Below are 25,536 nucleotides of genomic sequence, written 5' to 3' on the forward strand. Positions count from 1 at the left end.
ACACTGCAGGTCTGGTCTCAGGCAACCACAATCAAGTGAGTCACATGCATTTTTTGGTTTCTCGGTGCACATAAAAGTTACGTTCACACTGCACTATCGTCCATTAAGTGTGCAATAAGATCATGTCTAAAAAAGCAATATGAACCTTAATACAAAATCTTCACTGCTAGAAAAGGCTAACCGTCATCGGACAACACGGAGTTGCCACAAACCTTCAATTTGTAAAAAAACGCAACCTTCGAAGCACAATGAAATGAGCTATGCCTGTACCCTGCTACCACACATCCACTCATGCTCTCAGCGGATTTGCAAATGACAGGCGTTTCACGACATGGTCAGGGAGAGCAAGCAGATATGCATCCACCCAGCCAATCACTCAACAATATCTACTGGCTGAACAGAAAACAAGTGCTGGGAAAACGGGACCCCCTCACGCGCTGCGGGTGGGAAAGTGAAATGGTGCCCTGTGGCAGTTCCTCCAAAAATTATAAATAGAATGACCACGGAACCCAGCCACCCCACTTCTGTGTGTAAACCCCAAAGAATCGGAAGCAGTGACTCAAACAGATATGTGCACACCCATGTTCACGGCAGCGTGATTCATCATCTCCAAAAGATGGCAGCAACCCAAGTGCCCATCGAGGAACAGATGAACGCGATGTGGTCCGTGCACACGACGGAGCTGGGTTCAGCCTCAGCGAGGCAGGAAACCCTGACACGTGTAACAACACGGACAAATCCTGAGGACAGTAAGCTCAGTGACGTGGGCCAGACGCAAAAGGACACATACTGTGATCCCACTTACACGAGGCACCCAGAGGAGTCACATCCACCAAGACGGAAAACAGACGGGGTGGGCTGGGGGAGGGGTAACGGGGAGCTCTTGTTTTGTGGGTACAGAGTTTCAGCGGGAAGATGAAAAACTTCCGGAGATGGATGGTGGTGATGGTGCTAGAGTGATGTGAATGAATCTACTGAACTGTACACTTAAACATGGTTACGATGGTACAATCTGTGTTATGTACATTTTATTGCGATTTTTAAAACATTTGGTCACGGCCCTACTGGGTGCCAGACCTGCGCACAGGATTCAGGGACGGGGAAAGGGATGGTCTGGTGGGGAAGCTCAGCCTTCCACAGCCAGGGGGTTCCTGGGGCAGCAGTTACTAAGCTCTGCCCTGGTGGGGTTGGGCTGATGCTGGGCCCCCCGGGGGGATGCTCTCCCTTGCTGCCCTTGCACTTGGACAAGCCATCTCGCGTTCACCCGGCTGGCTGGCCCACCTCCTTCAGATCCTGGCTCAGACGTCTGTTCTCAGCGAGGCATCCCCAGACAGCTCTATCTAAAGTTGTACGGACTTCCCTGGCGGCACAGTGGTTAAGAATCTGCCTGCCGATGCAGGGGACATGGGTTCGATCCCTGGTCTGGGAAGATCCCACATGCCTTGGAGCAACTGAACCTGCAAGCCACAAGTACTGAGCCCATGCCGCACAATTACTGAAGCCTGCATGCCTAGAGTTCATGCTTCAAAACAAGAAAAGCCACCACAATGAGAAGCCCACGCACCGCAACAAAGAGTAGCCCCCACTCGCCACAACTAGCAAAAGCCTGCTCACAGCAACAAAGACCCAATGCAGCCAAAAAAAATAAAAAAATAAAATTGTAAACCTGCGATTTCCCTGGTGGTTCAGTGGTTAAGACTCCGTGCTTCCAATGCAGGGGGCCCAAGTTCAATCCCTGGCCAGGGAACTAAGATCCCACATGCCACGTGGTGTGGCCAAATAATTTAAAAAAATAAACAAACTAAAATAAAATAAACTAAAAAGAAGGTTTTCCTTTCCCAAGACACCCCATACCTTCTTGCAAACCATAGACTTTACTAGGTCATCATCTGTATCCCCCGCAGAAGAGATTTTGCCCATTTTGTTCACTGACTTATCTCCATCTCGTCCAGAATGCCCTCAATACAGCTTGTGAAATAAATAAACGAAGGGGATCAGAGAGTGACTGGCGGACTGAAAAACATCAGCTCAGGACCTGCTTTAGGTGTTCGCTCCGTGTGCATCCAGATTCCTCTGAGAGACTCACGGGCTTAATTCAACCCAAGGTTTTAGGAGAATTTACGTGTGGGTCCGAAGGCAGGTTGGCCCTTAGCTGAGGCCGGAATGCGCAGTGACGCGAGGACTGAGGAAACAAACGTCAGCTGCCGTCTCCTGATCGCCCCCAAAGGTGCCACGTGTCAGAGGCTCAGGCGGAGGCCGAATGTGCCCGGCTGGAGCCCGCGTGTGTGGAGAGGGGCCGGCCCCCTCACCTGCCAGGGGCGCCGACCCCGGGCTTCTTGGGCCCAGCAGGACCCTTGTGCCTTCCACCCTCGACTCTGCCCAGGAGGCTCGGCCCGGGGCGCGCCCGCCTACGTGGTCCCATTCTCCTCGCCCTGAGCTCAGAACAGCACCAAGGATCAATCAACATTTGCCGAATGAATGAAAACTCAAAACGGGCGAGCCCGGCAGAACGCCACTTCGAAAGAAGAAGAAAGATACCAGAACTATTGTTACCAAGTGGCCGGTGGTCTGGTTCTTGTATCTGTTCACTGTTACCAGTAACAGGACTCCCTTAAACCCGATTTGATTTCTGACCTGCTCTCTGCCTTCTCCGCCTCCATTAAGAACGAGAACGCTGAGCTTCACAGCAAATCCCTGCTGTCAGCAACGCCGCCCCCTCATCCTGGCACCGCGGCTCGGACTCGGGGCTCAGAGTCATCTGTCACGTGCTGTCCCCGTCCACTGGGCAAGGAAAGCACGGACGGCTGGGTGGGGGGTCTTGTTCTCCTGAGCGTCCCCTGTGGTGGCACCCAGTGCTGCGTCTGGAATTAAAACGCAGTTGTGCTTTGGTTTCTTTGTTTGCTTGTTTTTGGCTGCGTTGGGTCTTCGTTGCTGTGCACGGGCTTTCTCTAGGTGCGGCGAGCAGGGGCTACTCTTGGTTGTGGCGCGCGGGCTTCTCACCGCAGTGGCTTCTCTTGTTGCAGAGCATGGGCTCCAGGCACATGAATTTCGGTAGTTGCAGCACGTGGGTTCAGTAGTTGTGACGCACGGGCTTAGCTGCTCTGCGGCATGTGGGATCTTCCTGGACCAGGGACTGAATCCGTGTCCCTTGCATCGGCAGGAGGATTCTTAACCACTGCGCCACCAGGGAAGTCCTCAGCTGTGTTTGTAGATGAGCTGCATCTTACTTTGAGCCCAAGACCCCTGGCTGGGCCTTTGACCTCTGCAGACCGTGTGGGGCTCAGACCCCGGTATTAACTGACAAAGAGGAAAGGGTACAGGGCAGGCTAGGGGGGCAGCTGGCAGCACCTGGGGCAACAGGGCAGGGGTGTGGTCAGAGCCCAGCAGCTCAGCGGCTAACTCACTAAGAGGCCTCGCACACAGATGCGGCCCCTGCCCGCGAGTTCAGGGACAAGTCAACTGGCCTCCCTGGGCCTCGGTGTCCTGCGCGTCGAATACGTCTCGAGGACCGTGTCATATGGAAACGCGCGCTATCCAGCCAGAGCTCCGTCAGGTCCCACGTGATGAAGTGAGTGAACCCCACCAGACACACGTCAGGTGTCGGGGGAGCCTGGACGTGCAGCCCCATGTGCCACCAAGAGAGGACAGTCCTTCTCGGCCATTCAGGGGATACGGCTCACATCCAGAAAATCGCTTAATGCGGGTCTGAAATCTGCCCCCGCCCAACACGCAGATCGTGAACTACAGTCTGCTGATGTTCTATCCGGTCTTCCGTCGCAAAGACTCCTATATATCCTGGCTCCCACCTTGCCTCCTCAGAACACTTTCCCTGCTGTGTCCCAGGCTTGAAGTCCTCAGAAAGTCCGCCGAATAAAACGTAATTCGCAAGAAAAAAAGGGTAGATCTTAACACGAATACGTGTGGTGCGTGGCTGAGAAAGCAGTTTCTATAGAGTCCGGAAACCACTGGGGATTCAAGATAACTCCAAAACTCAGCCAAGACATTGGTGAGCAGAAGTCAGTAATCCAGTTGTGACTGAAATCCAGACTCACAAGTAGGGCCCAGAAGCCACGGAGTCTCTGACCTCAGTTCCTCCTTCTGTCCGCTGAGGGGTCAGCTGACTGATGCCTCACTTTGTAAGCCTCTGATTTACAAACAGCCTCCTTGTTTGGGGCTGACTTGTATCTCCCCTCCCCCACACACAATTCTGTGTTGAAGTTCTAACCCCAGGGCTTCCAAATGTGACTTATTTGGAGATCGAGTCTTTAAAGAGGTAATGAAGGTTAAATGGTCATTAGCGTGGTCCTAATGCAACCTGCCTGGTGTCCTTATAAGAGATCAGGACACAGACACACAGAGGGGAGACCACGTGAGGACACGGGGAGAAGGTGGCATTCCCAGGCCAGGAGAGAGGCCTCAGGAGGAATCGGCCCTGTCGACACCTTGATCTCAGACTTCTGTCCGCCAGACGGTGAGACAGTAAATGTCTGTGGTTTAAGCCACCCGGGCAGAGGTATCTGTGCTGGTGGCCCGAGCAGACACACACTCCCCCACTGCCTGCCCCGGTGGTCCCTGCCACTTCCCTTCCCTCGGTCATTTTCACAACCCTGAAAGGAAGCCATCGCTGTCCTCCGTTTACATCTGGGGAAACTGAGGCTCCAAGCTGGCTCAGGGCACACAGCCTGAAAGCCAGCCCGGTGGGTCCCCAAGGCCCAGCCGCCTCTCTGAGCCCAGTCTGTAAACAGAACACTTGGCGCTCACCGCCCAGCTTCGCTCCGGAACTGCCAGCCGCCCTCTGACGTTTCTAGCTCAAAGCCACTTGCGGGAGCCAAGATCTCCGCCCTCACTCACTCATCAGACGCGCCGTAAATCCTAACGGCGTGATCTCCCAGTCCATTCAAACAGTCCGAGTGCCCTGTCTTCTCTTCCTTTGTTTGGTCTATAATGCTTTCGACTTTTCAAGAATTTCCTAGGTTGAGATTTACATCCTCCGTCACTGCTGGCAGGCAGCAGCCTCTGCTCAAAGCCAACACAAATGCAAAACTCCAGAGGGAGGCAGACGAGCCTCCCTGCACATTCTTTCCGTGGCAGCTCTCCACCCAGCATCCCACAGCTCCAAGCGTCAAAGCAGCTTAGACTCGGATTAGAGGCAGAGAAAATGAACGGGTGACAAGCTATGGAAAGCGATCATACCCTTGCCTCCCCAACCTCTGCTCCCCAGGCAAGCAGACCTGGGTTCATGTCCTAACACCATCACCTACCAGCTGTGCACACTGGGGAAAGCTCAGTTTCCTCATCTGTAAAATGGGATCAGTAACAGGGTTAAATGAGATGAAGGGCTGCAAATGCCCAGCACAGAGTCGGTGCTTCATAAAGGCTTGCTATTATTTTTACGGTGAGAGCAACATTACATATCTTTATCATTTATTCTAAGCTTACATTCTCCCAGAACTTTGAGGGAGCTTGAGTCAGTTTAGGAAGAGAAGAATAAAAATAGTTGATCCAGATGTTGGCTCCTGTATAAAGTGGACAACGGCCTGGCAGAGCTTTTGCTCTGGGATTGGCTCGTCTATGTTTTCAGGGCCTGAAGGTGGCCCATGCTTTTGTTTGCAAAGTACTTCCAGTCACACAACCTCATCTGCCCCCAACAACCGCCCCCTTTGTGGGTGACTTGGCCACAGTACCCAGCTGTGGCAGCGAGGGCTGCAAACCCAGATCTTCTTGCCTGCAGCCCGCTGAGGTGTCGGGATGCCCCGACAGTGCCAGGGTGCCAGGGCGGCATGGGGAGGGTAAGCGGAGTCCCGTACAAGGCCCGTGGGAGCTCAGAGGACGGAGGCGGGGTCACCGGCCCAGCGCACCTCCTGCAGCCTGGCTCCGGTGCCCAGCCTCTCCCAGGGGGCGTGGCACCCCACTGTCCCCTCCTCCCCTGCTTTTGTCTAGAAGGACACCACTCTGGGACAACAGTGGCCACTGGCAAACGTACCTGCATTCCTTGGATTCCGAGGCGTACGGCAGTGAGCAGTCCCTGTGCTGAGTGGCCATCTGATGTCCGTCTGCACAGCAAGCCGCCATGGGGACGTCTGCGCCTGCTGAGCAGGGAAGAGAACGGGGTGACTGGCGACAGGTGACTCGCCACAGGCCGCCCGAGGCCCCCTTAGAGGGCAGCCTCCCTCGGTGGCTGAGGGCGCCCCCCTCCCAGCCACACCCTCTGGACGCCGCTTCCTTAGGTCTCCTCGACAGCACCAGGTCGGGGCTGAAAGGGCCGCGGCACATCCGGTCCGTCCGTCAGTCACTAGATAAACTCACACTGAAAACTCCGCTGGGTCGCGGGCTGGGAGCACACACCTCGCTCCTTGCAGAAAGGCCTGAAACCTCAGCTCCTACCTTCCCAAACCAATTCTGATGGGGCTGCAGCTCAGGACCCGGATCCCTGCTCCGGCCAGATGCCGGAAGCTCAGACGGGGACCTGCCCGGACAGCGAGGTCCCTGCCTTCACAGTCCAGAGGAAAGAACGACAGGTGCTACTGACTGAGGCGTGACGGCGCTGCCGTCCAGCCCAGCGGTCTGGGTATCCAGGACACAACCGACCCCACTCCTATGGGGTCAGAGATGGTCTGTCTCACTAAAGACGAACCGTGCAGAATGGGGGAGGCCTGGAGGTGCCCCCCAAACCGCGACAACCAAAGAAGGCTTCTCTCGAGAGTGGGGAGCGGACACCAGGGAGGAGGTACAGCAGGAGCAGAGCACAGAGGAGGAAACGGAAACGTGGGGCCTCAAGTGCAGCCAGCCGGCTCCAGGGAGAAGAAAGGAGCCAGCGCTTCTGGGACCCCCTCTTGTCTCCTCACCGAGTCGTTAGAGCCACCTGCTAGGGGAGCATCCGTCCTCACTGTCCAGGGCAGGAAACGGGCGCGATTGGGCTCCGCCCTTGCCTTGTCACAGGTCACCTCTTTGTTCACAAAAAGGAAGGATGAAGGGCTCTGGTGGGTCCAGCAGCTGGGGCACCCACGCCCTCCAGCCCCCAGCCCGGCTGCTGCCCCGGCGGGCCCCTCGGCTCACAGGAAGGAGAGGACTCCACCATGCCCCAAGGGGGGAGCCGCCGGGTACCAAGGCGCCCCCAGCGACAGTTCCTCCCGCAGCCAGGAGGGGGCATTCGCGGCGGCAGCCTCTGCCCCCGGGCAGGTCCCCTCTCAGCAGGACATTTCAAAACTGGGCTTTAAGAAACACCACAGTTTCTCACGGCTGGCATTCCCGCACCCCACGGGGTGAACGCCGCCAGCCTGGCCGCATCTCCTGGCACCAAGGGCGGTGGGTGTTCTACGTGAGCTCATTACTCTTCCAGGGCCTGGCCCTCAGGGTGGCCCCGGAAGAGAGGGTCCCTCCAGGGCTCAGCGCAAGGCCGACGCGGCCAGAAACGCCCGCTGTGACGACCTGCCCGCGGCCACCTCTGCCGACGAGCCGCGCCTGGAACACGGTGCCCTGGAGCCCTCTGGGCTCGCCTCCGGGAAGACCCCGACGGGGGCAGCCCGCGCCTGGGTGAGGAGCCGGGGCCGGGCCGACTATTTCTTGAACCAGGAGGAGGAAGGGCCGACAGGGACAAGCTCGGCCGTGTGCCCACCCCCAGGCTCCCGGGAGGTCTCAGCAGAAGGCGCGCCTGCCCCATCCTCACGCCCTCGGGCTCCCCGGCTGGCAGAGGGAGCCGAGGTGGTTTGGTTGAGGGGGAGGGTCCACCCCAGAGCAGAGGCTCCCGGTCCACTGCCACCCAGCTCCTCGGCCCCTCCCAGCCTCAGCTGTGCCCCTCCACACTCCCCAGCAAGGTCGTTTGGTGAATGGGGGGAGGGGGTCGCCGGGGGCTGGGGCTCAGATAAAATTGGCGTCACCAGCTTCCCAGCAAAAATGGCGAGGTCCCTCCCGAGGGAGAGCCTCATGGTCACCGGGGTGACCTCCAAGGCTCCCATCATTCATTCCTTCATTCTTGTTCCAACTGATTCTAAGAAAAGCTTTCAGGAAATGCAGGACCTGACCTGTCACAGATAAGACACGGCCTGTGGTTCACCCCCAGGATGACTGAGACCCGGGCACGTGGCCTGACACCGAGGCCACGTCCCCTGTGCTGTCCCCCTTCACCCCCACCCCAGCGGGGCCCGCTCAGCTCTTCCGCCCATGGTCTCCCGCCTGGTGGCTCCCACAGCCCTCCAGCCCTGGCCCACCCCCCATCCAGTCTCTCCCCACCTCCTGCAGCCCCACCCCCACCCCCGCCCACCAGCCCGGCCTGAGCAAACGCGCCATTACAACATCCGTCTGCCTCGCCCTCCCACCCACGCAGAGCTGGGCCTCCCTCTCGTGCTCAGACCTCAGCCCAGAGCCGGCCCTCGGCAGCTACAGGGGTGAGTAGGAAGTGTCAGCTTTGAAGCCAAACAGGCTTGGGCTCCAATCCCAGCGCCAGCGTCTCCTTGCTCTGCGACCCTGGACAGGACATTTCATCTCTCTGGGCCACAGCTTCCTTGATGGCAAAACGGGGCTCATGATACCTTCGCAGATGGCCAAGGAGATGGATAAAGCTTACAAAGCCCCGAGCACACAGTGAGCTCCCAGCAAATGGGCTGGATTACACGTGAAAGGAGCAAAGGGAACTTACTTGCTGTTGCCCGTGAGGAATGGGGGGACCACGGCCCCGTCCTGGGGTGCAGAACGGCCCAGGGAGGCGTGCCCGCCCCTAAGCCCCCCTCAACTCTGAGAAAAGCGAGCACAGGTGAAGCTCAGACTCCCGCAGCGGCTCAGCAGGGGGCGAGCTTTGTGCCCCGAGCTGTAGAGACATCTGGAAACGATTCCCACTGGGGAGCCTTGAGCACTTTGAACCTTATTCTCAGCAGGACCATAAAATGTGACATCCTTCGCTCAATCCAGAAACTTGGAATGTCCCTGGAGTGCTCCAAGCAGCCATAAAGCTGCAGCTCCCAGCGGCCGGGGTCAGCACACCCTACCCCGGGCGGGAGGCACCCTCTCAGACAAGGGGAAATTCCTGCACCGCCCATGAGTGGGGCCACGGGGTGCCCACGGCCAGGCTGGACGCTGACGCGGCAGAGGTCAGAGCAGACAGGACACCACCATCCTCACTGTGACAGCCCGACGCGTGAGGCTCCCCGCAGAGACGGCCCTTCCATTCACCGCCTCTCACCCCCTTAAATTCCTTTCTATGCCACCGTGCCAGGCGCATGCCATCACACTGTCGTGCCATCCACTGTCGAGCAGAAGTAGCATCGTCCAACCCATTCCCTTCTCTGGGCATCTACGTCACTTCTGATATGTCACTATGGGAACAAACAGCTCTGGGCTGAGCATCTTTATCTGTCAATCTTGTCTTCAGATTTAAAGATCCCAACTTGGCTAGTCTACTGAAACCACGCTGAGTACGACAGTCTGGTTCTGTGGGCCATTGTTTATCTTTCCTACGTGCTGTAGAACAACGGTTATGTACGCATCCCCGGGTTCAAACTACTTTGGGGAAGTAACTTTCCCATGATGGTTGTTTTGGGGAGCTGGGCGCCCAGTATTAACGAAAACCTTCTTTTAAATTGTTATTGTTGACATTATACTAAGTGAAATAAACCAGTCCCCAAAGGACAAACAAAAGGACTGTAAAATGCCACGTATATGAGGTCCTGAGGACAGTCAAATCCACAGAGACAGAAAGTAGAATGGCGGGTGCCAGGGGCTGGGGGAGTCCGTGTTTAATGGCGATGGAGTTTCCATCTGGGGAGGTGAAACGTTCTGGAGATGATGGTGGTGATAGTTGCACAACAAACGTGAATGTACTTAATGCCACCGAGCTGTGCATGTAAAAATGGTTGAAATGGTCAATTGCTATTATGCCTATTTTTATTTAAATTTTTTAAATTGAAGTATAGTTGATTTACCATGTTGTGCTAATTTCTGCTGTACAGTAAAGTGACTCAGTTATACATATATATACATTCTTTTTTAATAAATTCTTTTCCGGTATGGTTTAACATAGGATACTGAATACAGTTTTCTGTGCTATACAGTTGGACCTTATGGTACGTCGCTTCTATCTATAACAGCTTACATTGTATGTGTATTTTTAAAAATGCATTTTAAAAATTGAGTGTTTATGTACCATTTTGTAGCATCCTTCAATAGGAAAGGAATTGTATATTCTGCCGAGTAAGCCGCTTGCCGTTTTCAATGGATGCTGTTTTCATGCACTGATCTGAATACCGGTAAAGAGCATTAATCTGGTAAACTGTATTTTACAACACTGTGGTAGAGAATGCAATGTTTTCCATGGCAAGCTATGAGACCTCAAATGGGAATGATGAAAATGTTAATTAACACAGTAAATTGTAACTTTGCAACCAAAATAAAGATGATTTAAAAGTTAAAAACAAAACAAAAACCCCCAGCGATCACCCACCCCCACGTGTCTCAGGTGGTGGCCAGCAGAGGGTGGGACAGGCGGACGAGAGACAGAAAACGACCTAACGTTCAGACGTGCCCTGGCTTTGACCTCCTGCATCACTGCGGACACCGCGGCTTGTTCATTGTCCCCGGTGGGGGTCAGGTGGTCTCTCAGTTCTTCCCCATCACCAAATCCGGGAGGACTTGAGGCCTAAAGAGGCACCTCTCTCCTGCCCCCACTTGTGGACACGTCCATCAACGCCCACCCTCCCAGCCTGTGCATCCCATCACACCCCAACGTGGCACCTTCTCAGTGCCAGCCCGCAGCTCCCAGACTAGGGGGGAGCGGCTGGGTCAAGGGACTGTCACCTTGGAGTGTGACAAGTCCTTTGGCAGATGGGGCTACAGAGCAGAGGAGGCCACTCACTGCCCAAGCCTGGGGGAGACGGGAGGGAAGGATTTCTGGAGGTGATGGGGAGGCCTCCCTTCCAGCATCATTCCCCCAACCACTCACAGCAGGAACTCAGCCACATGAGTGGAAGGGGAAAGAGGGACGGGGTTCCAGGCTGTGACCCCACTCTCTGACACAGGGCACACGGCTGGGCTGGGCGGGGGACAAGAAGAGAACCAAGGTGTCACCCCCACCTGAGGCCACCTCACTGGTATCAAGGGTTTCACAGCAGCCGACAACATCAGACCAACCACGCCCACTGGCAGACCCCCTGGCAGCACCTCCCAAAGGGCGTAAAATTGAAGAAACCTCGGGCACAGACCCTGCCATGTCTGAGCAGCCCTCCTAAATCATGTCAGGAAAGCGACCTGGAGCGATGAGGCCATCACCGCTTCTTCTGTCCCTGACCCTGGGAACGATGCCACCCACCCACACCCACCACCTGCTCACTGGTTACCCAGTGCCCGTCCTGGGCTGTAGGCGCTCTTAAAAGAGAAGTGGGGCTTTGGGCAAGTATGGAATCTTCTCCCTCAGATCACTGCCTTCTGTGAGAAGAAACTTCATCAGGGCACAGTTATCTCTGGTCCCTGTGATCTGACTGTGTGGGTGAGGTCCACAAAGACAAAATCCCGAGACCTTGTCCTTCCGAAACCTGAGGCGTTAAAATGCCCTTCGTGTCCATGAGAAGCTGAGATATGAGATGGTGGTGGTCAGCTCTCTATTTGGTTTTATTTTAATACCCTCATTTGGAAAAATAAAAAGTTGATGCAAGGCTCACGCCCCATCAGCTCCATGGCACTGCCTGAAGCTGCAGCAGAAAGTTGGGGGGGGAGGTCCCTGTGGTGTCCAGGACCCGCATAACGGGGACGCTGAGATGCAATGAGAAGCCAGTGGGAAATTTCAGCTAAGCAGAACCAGGCAAGACTCAGCCCACTCCCACCCTCTGCGGGCCCCCCCCACCTCCCGAGCCTGGGGAGCCAGCAGACACCCCTCTTAGGACCCTTCCAGCTCTGAGCTTGGGGAGAGAGATCCAGAGTCAGGACCCTGTCCTCAAGGAGGGGAAATCCCAGGAAGATGCCAGGCAATTGTTACCTGGTTGTGTCCCTCTGCATCCTTCTGCAGGACTGGCATGAGGACAGACCCACCCACCCCCTCAAGGCCCCCCGCCTCCCCTGGAGGAAGCAGAGGTGCTAAGTCTACTCTTATGGCTCCAGGCTCCGTCCCCAGCACAAGAGCAGCCGGTGCCCTCCCCTCCCCTCCCCCCACCATCACCAGCACAGAAAGATGGGGTCTTGGATAGAGAATCAGTTAAGAGGAGGCAGCAAGAGACAAGGACGGGAAGGCACATCTCTGGGAAGGTGAGGAGAAGCAGCTTCCCCACTGCTCCCTCCAGGTAGCTCACGATGACCTCCTGGACCAAGCGCAGTGGACATGTGGGCCGCCCTCACCCTGCCCCCATCTCTACAGCGTCCCCTCCCACCCCGCCCCGCTGCAGGACCCAACTCCCCTGGTTCTCCTCTCACCTCTCAGACCACGTGTGCACACCTGTCAAGTGTCCTCTGCACTCGGCTTTTGGAAACTGAAGCTCTGCCAGGCTGAGTGGTCCCGGGTCCCCCCCCTCCTCAGGCTAGCTCATTCACACCCACACCGGTTCAAAGGCCCTTTCCTCCGGGAAGTCCTCCCTTTCCTCCGGGAAGTCCTTCCTAACCGCACCCCCCAACACACACGTGCACATACGCAAACACGGGGCAGAGGCACTTCCTTTCTTTTGTGGTCTCTTTGCTCCCCAAACTTCCCAGCACTTAGCACAAATAATTAACTGTGTGTGTACTTGTGCTGCGAGGGCTAGACAGGCGTCTCGTCCTGCACCCTGCCCCATGGCTGCCCAGAGCCGGCCCGCAGTAAATGTCCAGGAAGGAAGCATGATCTCATGTGACCCAGCAACTCTACGACACAGGACACCAGACGAAAGGCCACGAGACACACACAGAGGCAGCACTGGAATCCAGCCGTGGCTCTAAAGCTCACACCCACCCACCGTGAAACCGAAGGAGACACTTTCCTGGAGCTGGACTCAGGAAAATGGAGACTTTTCAGTTGGAAACATAAGTGAGGTGGTTCGTCCAGTGTCCCGCTTAAGAGAACGACACAAGAGCCAAGCTGCCCGTGTTCAAATCCTGGTGCTGCCACTTAGCAGCTGTGTGTCCACAGGCGCACTGCCTGGCCTCTCTGTGCCGGGGGGGTCGGTTCTCACACCAATAATGGAAACTGGGGATAATGGCGAGCGGTGCAGTGGGTTTTGGGAAGAAGACTTACGTCAAAACGAGAAGCACTTATAGGTGACGAAACTTCCAGTACATTTCACCCCAGCAGGCAACACAATCCAAAAGGAAAAACAGGCTCAAGAAAAATACTGGCTCAAAAAAAAAAAGAGAAAAGAAAAATACTAGCTCAGCCCATGGCATAAAAACACCGATAGCTAGCATCTAAAAACCAGTCCCGGCAACGTCCCAGCTACCACCCAGGGCTCTGGGGACTCCCCTGAGGAGGTGCCACCTTGCTGCTCCTCCTCCAACTGCCTGGGAGGGCTCAGTGCCGCATCCCCTTGTCCCCTCTCCAGCCACGCCACCCCACCCCCGCCGCCCTCCGCCTCCCTGGGTGGGCTCAGCCGGCTTCACACATCGGCCGAGACGCCCGCGTTTCTGTCTGCAGCCGGGTCTCACCCCTGAGCCCAGGCTCCACCCAGACATCTAACAGGAAACTGAAGGTGTCCACACAGGACTCTGCCCCCACCCCCAGCCGGCTTCTCCACCTCGGCAATTAGCTGTCCTCACGCACCCACAGGCTGGGGCCAGAATAACTGGGTCAGCCGGAGTGATTCCGTCTCCCTCACCCTCCACATTCAAGCCCTCAGCCAGTCCTGTCCACTCCGCCTCCCAATGCCCCAGATGTGTCCACTTCTCCCGCCCCCACACCACCACCCCCTGCAGGGCATTTTTGGCTCCGGACGCTGCAGGAGCCTCCCCCCTGCCTATCCCGCCTCCTTTCTGGTCCCCCTATAATCCATTCACCACGCAGCACACGGAGGGACTTCTAGAAACGAGTCAAGGAATGTCACCCCCTGCTTAAGATCCTCCAGTGGCTTCCCCGGGCATCTAGGATAAAAGCCACGTTCCGCACTGATTTTTAAGGCCGTGCACCACTGCCTTGGCCCCTCCTGCCTCAGTCACTCTCCCCGACACCCCCCACTCCCCTCCCTCCACACCACTCCTCTGGTCCCTCTGATACACTTGGTCCCACCTGTGGGCCTTTGGGCCTGCTGTCCCCTTTGCCCGAAAGCTCTTCCCCAGGTCTTTCCACAGACAGCTTCTCGCCATTCACATCTGAGCCCAAGTATCACTCCCCCGTCTCCACCCGAGAGCCACCTGTGCCCCACGGTCACAGTATGTTAAGGTCACCATGGCACAGATGCTCACAATACCTCTTGTTAGTGCATCTCCTTCTGTGTTTACTCTCAGTGTGTGTAGTGGGTTCAATGGTAGCCCCTAGAGAGATACGTCTGTGTCTTGACCACTTGACCACTGGAGTCCTTAGAGATGCACAGAGGAGACAGAGGAGGCCACTTGAGGATGGGAGCAGAGACTGGAGGGATGCGGCCACTAGCCAAGGAGTTCTGGGGGCCCCAGGAGCTGTGGCGGGGGCAAGGACGGCTCTGCCCCCAGAGCCTCTGGAGGAAGCGAAGCCCTGCAGACACCGTGATACCCGACTTGCGGCCTCCAGGACATGGAGAGGATAGATTTCTGTGGTTTCAAGCCCCTGGTTGCAGTACTTCAGTCCACGGCCACAGGAAACTCACCCAGTACACAAGCTCCAGGAGGCAGGGACCTCATCTGCCCGTGTCCCTGGGGCCCAGTCCATGGCCTGACTCCTCAATGAGTTTGCTGAATATGTGGAGACACTGACTGACACGTGATGGCTGCGCCACAAACAGCTCCTCAGGGGCCATGCCAGCCTCACAGGAGACACTTGGGAAACGTTTGCTGAGCAGGACTGAAAACCAGCCTACACATGACACCACTTCGAAGCTAAGCAAGCCACTGCCCCTTTCTGGGCCTCGGTTTCCCCGCCTATGTAAAGGGAGTGGATTGGCTGACCTGCGACTTGCATATCCTGATAGACAAACCATTTCTCCCCCAACTATGCCCGAGTGCCCACCACAAAACCCACCCTGGGCCCCATCGGACCCCAAGGCTGGTTCTTTGGTTCTTACATCTTTACTGCCAACCACAAAGAGTAAGATCCCAGTGGGTCCAGACCGCTGTCTCAGTGGTGTCCCCTCCGAGTGGCCTGAAGCTAGCTGTGCAGGTAACAGCACACATCACAAATCCTTCACTTGGGGAAAAGGTGCTGAGCCCCTGGCCTCGGGCAGGAGGAACCGGGAGGCCTTGCCCATCGGATCCCCCAGAAAGTCGGGGACAGAGCTGGGTGGGAATCTGGTTTCCAGACTCCTGGCTCTGGGCACGAAGGCACAGCGCTCTGGCAAGTTTCCTTGGCAAGGCTGGGGTCCCAGTGGATTAAGTAGGAACATGATTTAGACAACTTCCAGGGCCATCTTCTTCAGAGGCCGGGCCCGCCCTGCTGTGTCCAGGACCCAGGACCGGCCAAGAGCACTTTCCTTCACAGAGGTGCCAGGAAAGGGGTGACTCTCTCTAACCTGAGGATGGTTCTGGACCACTCCCAGCATCCTGTGGCCAGAGCCAGCCAACCCCTGCAGGGGGATGAGCACTACGGGCTCTGGTTCCTTGGGGGCTCCTAAGCCCCACCCCAGACAGCAGGGAGGAGGGCCTGACGCAGGCCACACCCGAGGGAGAGGCAGGACCAAGCCAGATCCCAGGCTGCACAGTCCAGCCGGCACAGGACCGGTGCTGTCCCCTGGGGGGGGGGACCTTCTGTCAAGCCAGCTGTGAGCCCCTGAAGGGCCCAGGCTGTGGCTCCCACTTCTGTGGTCTCCCTACCAACAACCTCCGCCCCCCCACGGAAAATGTCTGTTCTTTCCAAGGAGCCCCTCGTATACACAGCACTCGTTTATGGGACCGAAGTGCCCGTACAGCCGAGTGGTTAGCAGCACGGGGTCCCACATCCTCTGTTTATCTATTTACTACCACACCGTCCTGAGCAAGGACCGGTCGCCAGGACTGGCGTTTAAACGCCAGCAATCAGAGTGTTTTTACGCTAACGGGCTGAGCCAGGATTTTTCTTGAATCTATTTTTCCTTTTGGGTCCCGTCGCCCGCTGGAGTAACTGCTCTGGGCCTTAGTTCACATGCCTGCAAAATGGAAATAACAGTAGTACCTACTTCATGGTGTTGTCAAGAAGGACTAAATTAGTGACGAAATGTAAAAGACTTCAATTACAATCTCCTAGAGCAGAGGGTTTTCATTCCATATTCATGGAAACAGAACAGAGGGTATGGAAGACGGTTAAGGTCTCTGGAATGATTTTCAGAGCTGGGACCAGGCTCCTAACCCCAGTCAGGGGCTCATCCCCAGCACAGGGTGGGTCAGGGAAGGACCCTCCCGATAACACGCAGGCAGCTGGCTCCCTCCTGTCCCAGCCGCTCGTTACGACCAGCCTGGGGGTTAAAGGCGGCAACCGGGGGGAAGAGTGCTGGCCGCAGAGCATGGCCTGTGGTCCAGCCATGCCTGCTACACGCTGGATGACTTGGGACAGATGACTTGGCCTCAGCGCCTCACCCTCTCAGTTCTGAGCTCCCCTCCGGGATGAAGGGTCTCTGATCCCAAGAAAGTTGACACAATGGGTGCCCCCCCGCCTCAGTTTCATTATCTGGCCACATTTGAGACCATTACTGGGAAACTGGAACCATATGAAGCCTGCAAAAGCACTTATTAATGAAATTGTTATAACTGGATGTTTTGCAAAAGAAAAACCTTTTATTGTGTAAAATATACTGGCAACATACTCGTGCACCCTATTGGAACTGTTTTCCTGCAAAGCTGCTCTACCCGCTGTGTCCATTGCTCACAGAGTTCCACCTTCACAGGAACGGGTGGGGGGGTTAGGGGTGATGTGGAGGGGGGTGCTGGGGAAGTTGTGAAGCGCTGTGGTCTTCCCCAAGCCTGAGGAGGGGGCAGAACTCCTAAAAGGCCCCCGTTCTCTCTCACCTTCTGGGCCTTCGTCCATGCTGTTCTCTCTGCCTGGTGCACCCACCCCACCCTCCTCCCAGCCTTACTTCTGCTCCTTCACATCCCAGTTTACATGCTGCTTCCTCCAGGAAGTCTTCCCTGACTCACTCCCAGATGGAGTTGGTTTGTAATTGTTCACTTCTCTGGATCTCCCACGAGATGTGTCCCATGGGCAGAAGGGCGGGGTCTCTCTTCCTCCCTACCCATTCCCCAAGACCTACAACCATGTCTGGCACAGAGCTAGCCCTCAGCAGATATTTCTTGCACAGATGATTGAATGCCTAAGGAGGCCAGCTGAGGCCACTTTGCACGACCTGTATGAACATGGCTTTGGCACCCGACAGCTACTGGTTCTGTGGCCCTTCTGGGCCTCCCTCCCAGCTCCTGGCTGGGGAAATGCAGCTTTAGTAGCGCAATCTTGGGGAACAGGATACTGTCCTACTCTAGGAAGGGGGCAACACAGTAACAGATAATAACAATACAGCTACCACAACAGGCATCGTCCTACATTCTCTCCCTCAATCCCCCAGGCAACCTAAAAAGTTGGTTTCTGTTATCTCCATTTTACAACTGAGAAAACCACCAGATCAGCCCGTGGTTCTTTTCTGAGCGATGACAGGCAAAGGTGTCTGCAGTCCCACGACCGTTCCTGGCAGCCTGCTGGGTCCCGACGGTGAGTGAGCCACGTTTCCCCGCCACCGTCAGGGGCAGCAAATGAGCCCAAGTTGGGGTGGCCTTGGCAGTGCCCGGAGGGGGGGTGATCTGGAGCTGTGGCCCGGCAGGAGAGACCCTGGCACTGCACCCCCAGGGCACCCTGTCTCATGCTCCAGCAGCCCCCCTCAGCCCGTCCAGCCCCCGCCACCTGACTGGGAAACTTCCAGGAGCGGCAGCAGTGCCGCCACGTGTTTCCAAGCCAAGTCCTCTCTCCCCTTTGTTCTCCTCCCAGCAACATTCTCTGTAATCAGTCGGAAAGGCTCCCCCGCTGGAGCCAGAGGCCGAGAAAGCCTTGGAGAAAACACAACCGTCTTTCCCAACACCCTCCTCCTCTCTAACTCCTGCCCACCCTGGCTCTCAGGAAAGCCCAACTGGACAGACAGATACAGGACAGACTGGTGGGGCCAACTCTGCCCCTTGGCACAAAAGTCCAGCACCCTTCTGCATCTCCGTGGCCAGGTCACCAACTGAGTTTCAGCAGATTAGCTAAAAGGCTCACCATCAAGGCCTCTTCCGTGATCACTTCAAACTGCACGTCTCCTCTTGGACCCCGCAGCTCTATGGAGGGTGGGGACAGTCTCACCCTCAGATTCACAAGGCTTCAGGGAACCTTACGGCTTCTGAGTTTGTGGGCACAGAAAGGAACCAGGCAGTTTTCTAACTCTCTCTCCCCAAATCATCCTAAACTTGTTGAAACTCAAAAGAGGAACCTCCCAAAAGAAACAAAGGACCACAGGCATTCTCATCAGTGTGCAATTAAGGCTTCCTTTACACACTTCAAGTTAGGAATTTCTCTATGAAGAAGATGGTTGTAAACCATCAGTCAGGCTTCAGCCCAGCAAGTCTCCGTGTTCCTTCAAACCTGGACACGGTCAGGCTGCAGGGACCCTTCTCAAACAGAAGACGGAAAAGAACAATGATGGAGGATCTGGGGACTGGGGCTCAGGAAGGTTCAACTATGCCTTCTCTCTCTGCGCCTCAGTTTCCTTGTGTGTAAAATACAGGAGGTTCTGGGGCCCCTTCCATTTCCAACAGGAGTATTGTGTGGACCCCAATCTAAGGGCCCCTCTGGGCTTTCACTCCAGACAGGGGTCACCAGAATTCCCTTCCTTCCTGCCTGCCTGACCAGCTCCTGCCCAAACACCATCTCCTCCAGGAAGCCTCCCGTAAGCCCCAGAGCCCCAGAAGGCTCTTGCTGCCAGTGTTGAGCCCTGTACCTCCAGCCACCACTCCCCCCACGAGATGTCCCCCCCTAGACATGCCCAGGATGGAGCTGATGCCTGGAACAACCAGAGCTCTGTGAAGGTTTGCTGCAGGGAGCCAGGGAGCCTAGAAGCCTCTGCGGAGCTCTCCCCGCCCCCGCCAGTCTCTCCAGGAATCCCTGAATCCTGACAAAGCATGAACTGGGACAAGTGACCTTTGACAGAGGAGGAGGGTGGCCGCCAGAGAGTTAAAAGACTCAACTAAGCCAGAGATAAAGAATCTGGGATGCTGAGGGTGGTCGGGCTCTTATCTGGGCCTGGCCCCAGGAAGGCTGGCCTGGCTAATGACTAATGAGCTGCGGGTCAGTGGAGAGGTCAGAGGTCATGGCTGTGATCGGCAGGGCCTTGTGGGCGCCCCTGAGGACCTAGGCCTTGAGGACTAAGTTGGAAAGGATGAGCTAGGTGCTTGCCATCCCAGCGCTGTCAGTCCCAGGCAGGGCTGGGGGCTCTGGGCCAAGGGTCAGCTGGTGCAGACCCCCGGGAAACCCCTTGCCACCAGGCGGCTGGGTTTGGAGGTGGCCTGTCCCCAGCCACAGCTGAGTATGGAGCCTGGCAGATCCTCCGTCTTGGGGTCCAAGGGGTCCAGGAGGGCAGGCAGGGGTCTCCCCACACACAGCTCTGACCCTGAACACCTCCAGCCCGCTCCCTTCCTCTCTGCTTTCTCACGTCCGCCCCTACGCCATGGCCCGTTTTGTCTCCTGGGCAAATTACCTTCCCCACTGCCCAGCACTGGGTACAACAGCCCCCGCGTGAGATGGGGGCAGTGGGAACAGGGAAGCCAAGGGCGCTCCACGTGCAAGGAGCAGGCACTGGGGGGGTGGGAGGATGGGGGTGGGGGCTTGGCAACCACCAGCCAGCCTTCCTCACCCCCAGCCCGCACCTCGGCCCCAGCGTCCGGGTGGGCGCTAAGGGTGCGCAGGGTGGATGTGAGAGGGCCCGCAGGAGGATGTGTGTGGAGGGATCCGTCTTTGAAACAAGTCCCCACGTCAGCGAGGTGATCAGGACCGAAGCCAGGAGACGGGCGTTGGGGGGAGCGTCGCCGGGGCCTGGGCGGCAGCGCGACTCAGACAGCCCGAGGGCCGCGGGCTGGGGGAGGCGCCGGCAGCTCCGAGAGTTCCACGGGGCGCGGGCCCGGGCGGTCGGGATGCGGGGGAGTCCCGAAGGCGGGGGCCGTGGCCTCGGGGCGCCCCCTCCCCGCCGGCGCGCCTACCTTGGGCCGCCAGCAGCCAGAGGCCGCCGAGCAGCAGCAGCAGCGGCAGCGGGACCCGGCGCGACGGGGCGGCGCGCTCCATGGGCGGCGGGCGGCGGGCGGACAAAGGCGCGGGGCGCGGCTCTCGGCTCCGGGCGCGGCGGGCGGGCAGCGCGGGCTCCTCGCTCCGGCCGAGCCTCCGCAGCCAACGCAGGGCCCCGGCCGCGCGGTTCAATTATCCCGCCCCGGAGGGGGGCGCGGGGGAGGGCGCGGCGGGGGCGGGGCCGCGGGGCCGCTCCCCTCCCCTCCCCCCCGCCGCTCCCTGCTGGGACCTCCCGGCCCCCTCCCTCCTGGCGCCCCCCCACCGCCCCACCGAGGGGCGCGCAGGCCCACGGCCGGAGTGGGAGCGGGGATGCCACACTTCTCCCAGGCGGGGGCCTGGGAAGGGGGCGCAGTCGGGCCCCCCCGCCCCCACCCCCACCCCCTCCCCTACCCCTCACCCTCCGGCGCGAGTGAAACCCGATCCCCTCCCCAGCCATCGGCCGGAGGGGCGGGCTGGGTAGCAAAGGTTAGCTCCGCCCGACTCCGCGGAAAGGGCGGGGGACGGGGCCGCAGGCAGCAAGGGGTCCCCAGGGTCGGAAGCGCCTTCGGAGGGGGGATAAGGGCGGCGTCCCTTCGGGGGGCTCTCTGCGGGCCCCGGGTCCCAAGTAAAGCCCCGACCCCGCGGTCTGCTGGTTTCCCGCCCTCTCCGGCCTGGTGCGCGGGTCGTCCCGGGCTCTGCACGTCGGTGGCCGACCGCGGGTGCGTCCCGGGCTGCGACCTGACTCTGCTCTCAGGGGACCGCCATTCGGGCGGGCAGCGGACAGGCTCCACCAACATCCCAACACCCGTGGAGCGTGATGAACCCGGGACACTTAAACACGGGAGGAAAAGAGATTCTTCTTGCCCGAGAGGAAGCAGCCTTTGCGCTGGGCCTCAAGAGCTACCTCTGTGTAGGAATTCGTGGCTGCAACCAGTCCAGTTACTGAGGATGACTTAGTCTGTCGGGACCATGAATAGATTTATTTAAAAGAATAAGAGGGACTACCCTGGCCGTCCAGCGGTTAAGACTTTGCGCCTCCAATGCAGGGAGTGCGGGTTCCATCCCTGGGTGGGGAGCTAGGATCCCACATGCCAGGCAGCACAGCCAAAAAGAAAGAATAAGAAAAACAAAACGTGTGCAGGTGAAGATGGGGAGCAGTGTGATGAGACCCACAGGAGCACCGTTAGCCCAGTGTAGGAGTCCCCTGACGCAGCAGTCCCACTGCAGGTTTACACCCGGCAGGAAGACATACCTGTGTCTTCCCATGTGCTCCCAGGGACAGAAAGTCAGATACCAGAGTGTTCACTGCGGAGCAGTTCATGACAACTTCCAGCAAGGAAGAGCCCAGCCTCACCAGCAGCAGAATGGAAGCACAGGGCAGTCAGCGGGGAGCACTACACAGCCCTGAAAAGTGACAGCTCTACAACCCCAGCAGCTGCAGGGAGGCTGTCAGACACGTGCCACCGCGGAGGCAGGCACTGAACAAGGCTTCCTGCAGGATTCTGTTGTTGTGAAGGACAAGGATAAATTAGAAGTCAGGAGAGTGGTGGCCCTGGGACTGCGTAGGGACTGGAGGGGGTACGAGGCGGCTATGGGGGAAGGGGGACTGGTTCGGATGCCTTTTCAATCTCTGTATTGGTTTCCAGGTTGGGTTCAGTTTGTTCAGAAATTTTATCAGGCTGCTCATTTATGATAGGTGCCCTTTTCTGAATGAATGCTAGATTTAAAGATCAAAACAGAAAGACACAACACTCACCTCCCCACAGGTTGCCTCCTAAGTTTGAGGTTTGCAAAGAGCCCAGAAAAGCTCATGAAAGCAGCCCGCGTGCTAACAGCCTCCTGGGTTAAGGAGGCATCTCCCAGACAAGGGACACGGGACTGGCCCTTGAAAGATGAGCAGTAGAGTGAGAAGGGTTTCCTGAGCAGAGGGAGTAGCATCTGCAAAGGTGTAGAGGCACCAGGCACCCTGGGCAGCTCAAGAAGATTATCTGGTCCATTTTGGCTGGGTGGTGTGGGTCCCTGAAGCCCACAAAGCTGGTATGGAAAGTCCTGAAAGCAGCTGGATATGGGGTAGGTGGGGAGCTCTAAGCTGGAGGCAGATTGGAGACTCATTACTATTTTAGTATCAGTTGGATGTTTTTAAGCCACGGGAGAATCAGGGAGCCCTGGAAGGAGGTTAGAGAACTAGAGAAAGTATCATCTGTGCAGCAGATTACATGCTTGTATGTTATTTCATTAATACTCACAACAGCCCTGGGAAGCTTTAGTACGCCCATTCTGCAGATGAGGAAACTAAGGCTTAGAAAGGTGAGGTTATTGGTCAGATTCTCATGACCAGTGATTGGCAGCTCTGGGATCTGAAGCCAGGCCATCTGACTCCCAGTCCCGGGCTCGTGGGTATCCAGGGTTCTGTTTCTCAGTGAACACTGTAGCATAAACAACCCCCCTCTTATTAGAAATCTGCATTATGCATCTAGCGAGTGAATAGTATAAAAGTTGTACACATGTTTACTTAACCACTCTCCTATTGTTGGACATTTAGATCGTTTCGTTGTTGGGAGTCACCGGTCATGCTGCAGGGAAACTTGTGTGCGCTGGGTTCAGCTCCCGGCACAGATGCACGAGAAGAACAGATACTGCACCCAGAAATGGACTAATTCACATCCCCAGAGAGACGGGAGCTGAGCCATCTCCACCTCCTCTCCAGCACAAATACCTTTGCTTAATCCGGGCTATTTCCACAGGCAAAAGGACGGGCATCTCGATGTTTCCATGTATATCTTTGATCATCACAGAGGTTGAACATTTTTTATATTTATATTTCTCTTTCATAACTTGTATTCATTTAGTTTTATAGTAGAAGAATTGTTTACTCCAGTGAAAATCTAGAAAAAATGCGATGTCCAACAATAGCCTCTGTACGGTGTGCATGATTGAATTCCACACTGTCTATAGTCGGTGATTCAACAGAATATTGTACCATAGTTGAAAGGGCTAAATACAATGCCTTAGTAGAAATACGGTCTTTGTGGGCTAATATTATGTAGGAAAAAAAGGAAAACAAGATTGAGTGTGAATGTATAGATTCACACTGCAGTTATGACTCTGTCAAAGCTACAGTCATGCAGCTAAAGAGAGCTAAATGAAAGTGGATGTCGTGTTTGACTCGTGAAAATGTTGTTATTTTTAATTTTTATTTTTTAGGAAACAGTTGAGACAGGGAGAAATAATTGTACCAGAAACCTGGAGTGATATAGTTCCTAAACTTAAACTTGACTCTGAGTTTCTTGGCAACAAGAGTAAAAATCAAATTATGATCATTTATGCAGTCCCTGTTTTCTGACCAAAGGAGGTATATCATTTTATCTGGAGAGACAAGGTTCTTTCTGGCACTAAATTCTAATCATTTTCCTTCTGGGTCTTGAGGTAAGAGTCAGGAAACTTGATGAGCCGCACAGTCGCTTATAGTTTGCAGAAGATGGGATGGTCATCAGAGAGGTTCCATTGGGGGAATTAGGGACTGAAGAGGCCCTCCACCATCTGGCCCCCGGTCCAGGACAAGATGACACACACCCCTTGGATTCCGCTCCAAACAGGAAGTCATTTATTATGTCCCGTTGTGACAATCCAGCTTTCTCCCATCTCTGAGGAACAGAACAAATGGTCACCCTCCCCCCATAACAAATAATTCTCGGTTTGTTTGAAAGATCGTTGTTGGCACACGTGGACTGTTTCCCCCAAGTCGGAAAGCAAATGTCGTTGATGCTGCCCAGCCCTGGAGAACAGGACTGCTGTGATTCTCATGGGGGGTGCTGCTGCCCACCTGGGTGGGTTTCTCAGGGTAGTGGCTGCCCTGACCCCTGCCCACTCCTCCAGGCTCATCTTGGCCCTGCGCCCCTCACGCCCTGGCAGCAGACCCCTGGCCTTTGCACGGCTCCTAGAACACCCAAGCACCTCCCCTCCCTTCCTGCCTCTCGGCTCTCCCGGCTCCATCCTGACCTTCAGGTCTCAGCCGGGATGCCACCCACTTCATGACACTTATCCCGCTTCAGACGCCTTTCTTTCTTTGTTAAAGTGTTAGTTTTCTCTCCACCCACTAGCCCACGAGCTCCCTGAGGGCAAGGACTGTGTCTGCGCACCTTGGGTGCTCAATAAATCCTGTCGAGGGACTTCCCTGGCAGTCCAGTGGTTAAGACTCCACGCTTCCAGTGCAGGGGGTGCAGGCTTGATCCCTGGCTGGGGAACGAAGATGCCGTATGCTGCAGGGCGCGGCCAAAAAAAAAAAAATCCTGTTGAGTGTGTGAATGGGGAAAGCGGGCTTTCCAGCAGCTGGCAGTGCAGCACGGAGAGAAAAGCAGGGCTCTGAGTCCGAGCCACGCCCGGCATCACAACCTCCACTGAGATGGGCACCCCCCTGCCTCTCCACATGATGCCTGGCGAGACTGCAGCTCAGGGGGTGGCAGAGCTGGCACCCAGTGAGGCTCCAGGCGCTGCCCTCTGCCAGCCCGGGAGGTGGCCCCGAGCTGCCATCCAACCACCCCCGCTCCAGAGCCCTCTCTCCGCCCCCTCTGGGTCCCATCTCCACTCCATTAGTGTCTTTCCTCACAAGGAAGGTTGTCGGGGCGATCATGTGACCAGGGTGACAAGGACAAAAAGAATTCCATCCCTTCAAATGGGCTCCCAGAATGAGAGCCTCCAAGTGGTGCCACACCCACAAACTGCGGAGAAGCCCTGGGCGCTCCCGGCTCTCCCGCAGACATCCCTCTCCTGACTCCCATGCTCCTGAACCTGCGCCCCCCACACGGCATGGCAGCCCCCGTCCTCAAGGCTGGTGGTGACCGGGAAGTGACCAAAAGTCCCTGCCTGGGCCCGTCTCCTTCGTCCACTTCCCCCCCCCCCCCACCGGCTAAGGATGCTGTTCCCAACTGCCCCGCCCCTTGCACACCTCCCGCTTTGATCCCATTTCGCCCTGCAGGAACCCTCTTTCACCGCAGGGGAGGCAGGACAAAAGAGGAACCTGCCAGCCTCACGGCGACCAGCAGCAGGGCCAGGATGCACCCAAGCATGTCTGGGTCCTGAGCCCACGTGTCCATAACCACCCCACAGTGCCCACCCAGCCCAGTGGCAGGCGGCTGGTGAGTGAGTGTTCTGGGCTGAATTGAGTCCCCCCCCAAAAGTCACAAGTCCTAACCCCTGGAATTTCAGAGTGTGACTGTATT

At 56.6% G+C, this 25,536-nt stretch overlaps 1 protein-coding gene and 1 non-coding gene across 4 annotated transcripts in view; one reads left to right on the forward strand and one right to left on the reverse strand.

Annotated features, from left to right (window-relative positions):
• The window catches only part of FBLN1 (fibulin 1), an 81,662-nt gene extending 61,214 nt beyond the window's left edge, over positions 1–20,448 (reverse strand). Inside the window, exons 1-2 of one of the 3 annotated variants that reach the window (XM_057741949.1) lie at positions 20,257–20,448; positions 5,984–6,086 (exon numbers count right to left, since the gene is read on the reverse strand). In XM_057741949.1, the coding sequence (XP_057597932.1) occupies positions 5,984–6,086; positions 20,257–20,338 (185 nt within the window). In that variant the 5' untranslated portion in view covers positions 20,339–20,448. Of the gene's footprint in view, positions 1–5,983; positions 6,090–20,256 lie in introns of all 3 variants that reach the window. The other 2 variants (XM_057741948.1, XM_057741950.1) reach the window with 2 other exon arrangements.
• On the forward strand, positions 1,675–1,747 carry TRNAW-CCA (transfer RNA tryptophan (anticodon CCA)). Its single transcript has one exon. It is a non-coding gene; the product is annotated as a tRNA-Trp (tRNA).
• Positions 20,449–25,536: the final 5,088 nt, after the last annotated feature.

This window comes from Hippopotamus amphibius, chromosome 7 (assembly GCF_030028045.1).
Source record: "Hippopotamus amphibius kiboko isolate mHipAmp2 chromosome 7, mHipAmp2.hap2, whole genome shotgun sequence".
In the NCBI taxonomy this organism is placed as follows: Eukaryota; Metazoa; Chordata; class Mammalia; order Artiodactyla; family Hippopotamidae; genus Hippopotamus; species Hippopotamus amphibius.